Source organism: Epinephelus moara, chromosome 11 (genome assembly GCF_006386435.1).
Source record: "Epinephelus moara isolate mb chromosome 11, YSFRI_EMoa_1.0, whole genome shotgun sequence".
Lineage (NCBI taxonomy): Eukaryota > Metazoa > Chordata > Actinopteri > Perciformes > Serranidae > Epinephelus > Epinephelus moara.
The window spans coordinates 4,661,369-4,670,068 of NC_065516.1; the positions used below are offsets into that span (position 1 = coordinate 4,661,369).

Below are 8,700 nucleotides of genomic sequence, written 5' to 3' on the forward strand. Positions count from 1 at the left end.
AGAGGTTCAGGCAAGGGTCGCGCTGGTGCACGCTCGGACACGCTCGGGCACGGCACCTGCGCTCTCTCATTGGCTGGGGAAATCTCCGCCCAGAAGCGGTCCGAGCTCACAAAAACATTAAAATACAGTTAAAGGGCAGGAGCTCTGCAAACANCTCTCATTGGCTGGGGAAATCTCCACCCAGAAGCGGTCCAAGCTCACAAAAACATTAAAATACAGTTAAAGGGCAGGAGCTCTGCAAACAGAGTCACCACCACACATGAGTAGAAGCCCATAGGTGATTATTAAGCAGGATTTCATTTGTATATGTCTATATTTTGTTTTGTTTGAAAATCCTCCAGATCCTACCTTTAAGATATTCCTCGTCAAAAATCAACAAGTCTCAGATGCATTTCACGCTCATCGCATCTTGATGTCAAGATGTGACCAACAATGTAGAGCTTTCGTATTTTTATGTTCTTGCTAACAAACTGCTGGTTTTCTTTAACAGCATCAACCAATCAGCGATCAGAACTTAACAACAGCAGCTAGCTTTAAACTCTGACGTTGAGATTCAGGACTTGTGAAGCCTTACCATTTGAAAAGAAAGCAGCCACCTGACATCTGACACCTCTGAGACGTTCACAATCACTATTTTCTTTTCTATGTTTGTTTGTTTTGTTCCTTTTTTGGTCCAGATTTAGCTCCAAACGAATGACAGGCGGTGTCATGCAACTATTCTGAAAGCTTATAATTCCAAAGCTCCACTGGACCCAAAGGCCATTTGTCCAACAGCTTGTTATCCCCAAAACAAACATGCATTTCTCTGAAGGGAACTCTCTCAAATAGAGGCATATGGCTAGTTATTATGCAGAATGATGTCATCAGACCTTTGATGAAGGCATGACCCTGCAACAGGTACTAGCCAATCAGAGGCAGAGTAGGGCGTGTCATACCTCTGCTAAGGTCCAACAAGGTCATTCTGTGTAAACGCAACACTTTGTTTTTGCTCCCATTTTTCACAAGTTTAAGTTAAACAACAAAGACTTTTTGTGCACTCAGTAGATGTATTATTTCTCTAAAATATTGATCACAAATTAGTTTAAGTTAGTCAGCTGGTGTAAGCCGAACTTTGGCTGACCGGCGGACAGCGTGCACGCGTCACCAAAACCTCACAGGCAGGTTTCCAGAATATCAGGCACATTAACGATGCAATAAATACCCAAAAAACCACTATTCAATGCAACTATCTGCAATCAGCACATAAATGTATCTCTATATTGACTGTTTCGTCACATCTGATGTCAGATCAAAGGGGATTGGCACGTTTGGCACGTTTGGCACGCATAATGGAAACCCAACCTGATTTGATTAACACAGCTGCAAACTAATGAGTTCACATCCCTCTCAGCCAACCACAAACAGCCACAGCATCAGATAGGGAGTATATATTCAGCATCTGTCATCTTAGAAAAGTCAAAAGAAAAGAAACAGAGTGAGACTGCGAGAGAGAAAGAGAGAGCGCGCGCGCACGAGAGAAACGCAACATTGATTTACAATTGTGGTGACCTCCTCCCAGGCTACCTTTGCATCATCAGCCCGTGGAGGTCTGCTCGCAGTTCCGTATATTCGGACACTGCGAGCTTGGACCTCCCGGACCAAAACATCAGTTTCCTCCTGGGAGAAGTTTGGCCGTCTGACGCTGCTGCTCTCTTCTGCCATGGCGAATTGAGTAAACTCTCATTACGCCTTCGCGCGGCGCATTTAAGGGCGAGGAGAGGGGCTCATTTGATTGGTGTGATGTGTGTAAAACCCACTCCACGCCTTCTCTCCTCCCTCTTTCCGACTTGCGCAGGTAGGAGGGACGGAGGTGGGAAAGAGGAGTAGCTGCGCCAGGCGCACGGTGTGCCAAACTTGCAAAATCCGCCTGGCCACACCCAGTTGGCGAAGCGCAGGTGTGCTGCACCCCCGCCTCACCCGGTCTGTGAAACTAGAGCCCTAGATCTTTAACTTAAACCTGTGAAAAATGAGAGCAAAAACAAAAGTGTTACATTTAAATGTTTGTTCAATATAATTAGTCATGTGCATCTGTTTGGGAGAGTGTGTAGTCTTCAGAGCAAGGTACTATTGTTTTGTGGATACTGGGCTGTCGGACAAATGGCCCTTCAGTCAAATGGGATATATTTTGGACTACTGGGGGTCTGAAATTATGAGCTGTTGGAACAATGGACAGGGTCCTGATTGGTTATATTGCAACAACCTCATGTCAGCTGTGTGAAAACATCACTTTCTGTGTGTCTAAATGGTTTAATACTGTTTCCTTAAAAATACTCATAACAATAACAACCAGCTTTTTACTCATCAGAAGAAAATTCTACCTTCTGATAACAGTTGTCTTTTTGGACCTCTGTTGACGTGACTTTAACAACCAGCGAGTCAGTTTGAGTGGTTGATGCTCTGTGTTCTGCAGGTGTAACAGTGTGGGAGCTTATGACATTTGGTTCCAAGCCATATGATGGCATCCCGGCCAGTGAGATTGCCTCAGTGCTGGAGAGAGGAGACCGGTTGCCCCAACCCCCTGTCTGCACCATTGATGTCTACATGATCATGGTGAAATGTAAGAGCTGAAGATAGACACAACAAAGAATGACCAGCCATGCTAACAGCTCTTTTAGATTATTCTTAGACTAGAGCTAAATGCTAACATCAGCACGCTAACATGACCACACACAGAGAGGCATATTGTCTGCTGCAGAGCCGTGTACATAGCTCTGGTCTTCTGGCAATGGGAAAATTGCCTGTTTTAAGCATAGTTTAAAAAACCTGCATACACCTGCTAATTTTGGTGGGAAAAGGGTTTAAAGGAGAAGTCCAGTATTTTGCACTTTGAGCCCCATTTCTTGGTTGTTTATGATGAAATAGAGTGGCTAAGACCAAAATAGTGACGATTGCTCATTTTCAGAGAATTTGGCTTTCCCCTGCCTGGCTTAACAGCACTGCCTATGGCCATGTGTGAACCTGTCCTAAAACCACCCTAAACTTTCATTTTCAAAGCCATGAAACTCACCGAGTGGTCAGTGGTGTTCTTTGATATTCTGACATAAAAATCGTAGCAGACTGTGGTTTCCGTGGTGATTTATTTGACATTTTGTCTACCCCATTGGTTTTCTATAGGAAGCCTCATTGTCTGTTGGTAGTAATCCGCCACCGGAAACAGAAAGGGGGTTGTTTACGACAAGGTTGTAGTCATTGTAGTCTTTTAGCTCAGCAAAAGTGCCGGCTCGACAGTGCTGTGTGCGCTCCTGGAGAAAGAACGAGAACGAACGAAAACAAAAAAGTTAAAACAACTGCACAATGGATTACTCACTTGTAAACAACCTTCGCAGTACGATGCCTTTGAACACAACGGCAACCTTCTTCTTCTGCTTCTTCTCTGTGTCCCATTATGTTGCAATGGTTTCCTGTCGATTGGCGACACCCACATAAAGGAGCATTATCGCCATCAAGTGGGCTGGAGTGTATAACGCTTCAGGGTCAAACGAACGATCAAGTGGAAGTTTACAATAAAAACTTAGAGAACACGGATGGAAACCACAGTTTGCTACGATTTTTATGTCAGAACATCAACGAACACCACTGACCAGATTTTTATGTCAGAACATCAACGAACACCACTGACCACTGGGTGAGTTTCATGGCTTTGAAAACTAACGTTTAGGGTGGTTTTAGGGACAGATTCACACATGGCCATAGGCAGCAGTGTTAAGCCAGGCAGGGGAAAGCAAAATTCTCATCATAAACAACCCAGAAATGGGGCTCAAAGTGCAAAATACTGGACTTGTCCTTTAAGTTTAGTGTTTGTTCATTTCTGTAGGTCAAAGACAATAGTAGGCCTACCAGTCTGGAGTGGGCCAACCGACATCCCACACTGCCAGCATGACTGAAAAGACTGCAGTACCATTTTAAAAAAGACAGCTGGACAATATTGAGTCCATATTTCCTCTCTCTCTGTCCAGGTTGGATGATCAACCCATCCAGTCGTCCCAGGTTCAGAGAGCTGATAGTGGAGTTCTCAAAAATGGCCAGAGATCCGTCCAGATACCTGGTCGTACAGGTACACTGAGAGAGTGTGTGTGTGTGTGTGTGTGTGTGTGTGTGTGTGTGTGTGTGTGTGTGTGTGTGTGTGTAAGACAGAATGACCTCTTTCGTTAAAGAACATAACGGTTCATCAGAACTTGGGTCTTATTTTGGTGGTTTTGTCCATTATTTCTATCAGTAATAACAACTTTGTACTCACCAAGTTAACAGCTGAGATCTGTCAACATGTTGATGTCACTAAAAAGAAGAAGCAGATGATCAAACAGGTTGGAAACAAACCAACAGTTCAAGATTTTCACTTTTTAAATTACCGTATTGATTTTAGTGTCTCATTTATGATGATAACATCAAATGTAGAATTTATAGCAGCAGGATTACATCACTCACTACATTTACATGCACACTAATATTCAACTGTTTTAATGAATATGACAGCATTTTTAATTTGATAGGAGTCATGAAGAAACACACCTTAGGGGTGGGCGATATGGCTGAAAAGTATATCACGATATAGCTGGTTCATATTGATTGATAACGATAATTATCGATAATTTTTTTTTATAACCTATTCAAAATAAGGACCAGGAGAAAATAAATCAATTTTTTTTTTTTTTAAGATATTTTCTGGGCGTTTTTGCCTTTAATTGATAGGACAGCTGAGTGTGAAGGGGGAGAGAGAGAGGGAATGACATGCAGCAAGGGGCCACAGGCTTGAGTCGAACCCGGGCCGCGGCGGCAACAGCCTTGTACATGGGGCGCCTGCTCTATCCACTAAGCCAGCAACACCCCAGAAAATAAATCAGTTTTAACACATTTATTTTAAACTCAAAAGCTTTCTTCAGATTTCAATCACGGTAATCAGTCAAGGCACACGGAGGAAAATGTAATGTCAACACAACCTTTAGAAAACACTCAAATAAATGAACATACACAGGATGGTATAAAAACTAAAATAAAAAATGAACAGTTTTCTCTTAACATAAAGTAAAGCTAATAAATGATTTCAGGCAAACATATCTGTAAAGATGAGCAGCTGAACAGAAGACTATGTACAGATGAAAAAGTGATTCACAGAATGCGGAAAGTGCTATGTAGAAATTAGTGCAAACCTGAGGTAGACTTGTAATGACATGTAACAGCTCGGCACACTGCCTTTGAATCGTCCCCCTCTTGAAGTGGAAGCTTTTAATCCTCTCTCTTTCTACAAATCTTTATTGTATTCTTTCCATATTTTGCCCACTTGTTAGCGAAGTAGTTAAAGAACCGCCATTAATCGCGCAATTTAAATGTGAAAAGTCTCATTGACTGACTGTCACCTGTGTGTATGCGGAGAAGGAGAGGGCGGAGGGAGCGGAGCTGTAGAAACATCCTGCAGTCGAAAGGCGACGTTTAGAAAGCAAGCCCAAGAAACAATCCCCAAAAAAAACTCAAACCGCGACTTCCCATATTTGTAAGCAACTGTACAAAAAACAAGCCCAAAGCCACGGCTTATAAGCGGACCCGTGTTCACACACAAGAATGGCGCAACCAAACCTGACGTTGTTAGCTGTTTGCGTGACACCGTTGCTAGGTTACCAGGGAGCAAGTGAGTGCGTTTATGCAACCAACCTTGCACAGCTTGACTCCGAGGGTAACCCGCGCGGCTTTCCTTGTGTTTTTTCCTGACAGAATACAGTAACATTATCGAAAGTTATATCGAACGTTTTTTCTATCGAAGGCGCATAAGTGTTTGTGGCGAGACAATATGCTATCGTTTTATCGATATTTTATGGATAAGAAAGATAAATAAGTGTTTAGAGCCGCTGGGCTGTGATTTTTACCTCTTTAGGGTTAGGGGTTGTCATTGGTGTTATTTTCTGGGGGGAGACAATTTCATCTCTTCTAAATATTGCAGGGGACATGTCCCCTGCATCCCCCCCAGAAGTTACGCCTATGACAGAGCCTTCCAAAACCGGACCCTTCCCACCCCCACTCCATCTCAGCGAGTCAGTGTGTTTGTAGTCACCTTCACAGCTGAATCAAGCACCCTACATCAAGGTGTAGGGTGTACACACAGCAGCAGGCTTTGGGACATACTTCCCTCTCTGCAGTGGAAAAAGGAGCTGTTTTTATATTTGGTAATCACGAGGAAAAATTACTCCCATTTTATATTCATTATATGTATTTGTATCACTTTTCTTTGATTCATGCTGAGGTTTACCAGAATTTTGGTAGCGTATATCATCCTTTTGCCGTTAAAATAAATAAATAAATTAATGAATCGATAAATAAGTAAATAAATAATACATAAAAGCGTATAAAACTTATCCCTGAGATTAGCTGGTGATGTTTCTTGTCTTTTACTTTTGTTAACAACTTCTTGTTTTTCATTCTGATGTTTATAAGCTGCTCATTGTTGCAACAGTTACTGTTTTATAGAGACTAGAGAGGTGTAGATTTGGTCCTAAATACACTGTAGCATTTAAGATGTTAACATCTGTATGGCAATTTTAAATGTCTATCTTAGTTTGAACAGTTAACATTCCTCAGGGTAGCTGCGTGGAACTATATTTGTACAGAGCATCTTCCATGACAAACACAGTTCTGCGTTGCACATGATCAATAAGGCATCGGTGCAGGCTTGCTGTTGGAGGGTTTTCTAATGCACTTCCATTCCTTGCTAGTTGGTTTGGGATAGCACCTCAGCGTGAACACTAAATGCTGTGGAAATGGATAGGGAGAGGGTGTAGGGGCAGTTTGGGAAAGGCCCAGACTGTGACGATATGAGCAAACACTTATTGAATGAAGTCACATTGTCGTGTATAATTGTCGGTCAGAAAAATACGGCCCAAGCCGCGCTCTTCTGTGCTCACCTGAGTCTGTGTGTGTGTGTGTGTGTGTGTGTGTGTGTGTGTGTGTGTGCGCGCGCCCGCTGTGCGCGATACAGAGAGCAGAGGAGGATTGTAAAGGCGCGACCATGTAGAGACAGAAATGACATGCCGTCGTGTAAACAATATAAGTCATCACGTTATAAAGTGAAACATTTCACCATATAACACTATAAATAGTATATTGTGATGTTATTATATGAAGCGTCTGTCGCTCAAAAAAATATAACTTTAGTTTATGAAGAGATAAGACAGAGCCCTCTCCTCTCCTCTTATATGATTTACTCACAAGTGTGTGAATTGACCTGGATATGAAGCGTCCATAGCACCAAATAATATAACGGTAGTTTCTAAAGAGCTAAGAGCAGCAGTCATATTTCAGCAGCAGAGCACCACCGTTGCTAGTTGCATATAGGGAAAACACTGTTGCTCAATGGATTTGTTGTTTTGGAATACACCTATTCTTCCCAATTAGCCTAGGGTTAGTGTATTTTTTTTATATATATGTATTTTTTGGGGCAATTTCAGCCTTTAATTGATAGGACAGACAAGTGTGAAGGGGGGGAGAGAGAGGGAGTGACATGCAGCAAAGGGCCACAGGATGGAGTCGAACCCGGGCCGCTGCAGCAACAGCCCTGTACATGGGGCGCCTGCTCTACCACTAAGCCACCGACGCCCCAGGGTTAGTGTATTTTAATACTGAGAATTTCGCTTTGACAAGCTCTCTCTTTGTTGACCATACACCTGTTTGCATCCCTGAGAATAATGCCCAACAACATTGCTCAAAAAGTTGCTCTGTGTATCATCAGTCTAACAGTTGTGTTGGTGAGTGGAAATGAATGAGGGCTGCACAATATTAGACAAAACTGACAATGCGACAATTTTGTATACTGTGACATGTATTGCAATATACAGTGTATTGCAATAACTTGAATAGCTCTGTTTGGAAAGAAGTCATCATTTGGGCTTTGGAAAGGCTGTATTTGCATGAAATATACATTTTACAATCAAACTGTCCTGGAAATTGAGAACTTCACAACCTAAAGTATTAACCAGCAAAATAAGTATGGCATATTGCCTTTGACTAATATTATATTGATATGATGAACTTATACTGCGAGTCTCACAATGTGACTATTGCACAAGAACACACTGCGATGGTGATGCTCTAATGATATTGTGCAGCCCTAAATTTGATTGAATTCTATGGTTCATCACAGAAAAATAACCAGTTTTCAGATTGGATTTACAGTACACCCCTTAAGTTACTTATACTCCCTACCTGGACCATTTTTGCTCTGCATATGAGTGACCCCCATCAAGTTGTTGGAAGTAACTAAAGTAAAAGTAGGTACGTTTACTTGAGTAGAATTTTTCAGTACTTTTTCCACCTCTGTGTATGTGTGCGCGTTTATATAGAAGAAAAAAAATAATAATGTGCAGCCTTTCATCTGCAGCTCTAAATATCATATGCACATCATTGTGAACGACAGTTTTCTTGTCAAACTTGCGCCTGTTGGTCAAAATAACCGCATTTTTATGTTGGTAAATTACCCAACCGAAAATAGCACTAAAAATGGTGAACGTAATCTGACTCCTGTCTCAGGGTGACCTCCCCAGTCCCACAGACAGCAGGTTTTACTCTCGCCTGCTGAGCTCAGATGACATGGAGGACGTGGTCGATGCAGACGAGTACCTGCTGCCTTACAAAGGACTGGATAACCATGACAACCGTCCCTGCAACGCCACGGTATAC

General features: G+C 42.3%; 1 protein-coding gene across 1 annotated transcript in view; it reads left to right on the forward strand.

Moving 5' to 3' along the window:
- The first annotated feature begins 1,178 nt into the window (after positions 1 to 1,178).
- The window catches only part of LOC126398141 (melanoma receptor tyrosine-protein kinase-like), a 61,686-nt gene continuing 54,164 nt past the window's right edge, over positions 1,179 to 8,700 (forward strand). Inside the window, exons 1-3 of the mRNA XM_050057364.1 lie at positions 1,179 to 2,596; positions 3,996 to 4,093; positions 8,551 to 8,694. Coding sequence (XP_049913321.1) covers positions 2,470 to 2,596; positions 3,996 to 4,093; positions 8,551 to 8,694 — 369 coding nt within the window. The 5' untranslated portion in view covers positions 1,179 to 2,469. The remainder of the gene's footprint in view (positions 2,597 to 3,995; positions 4,094 to 8,550; positions 8,695 to 8,700) is intronic.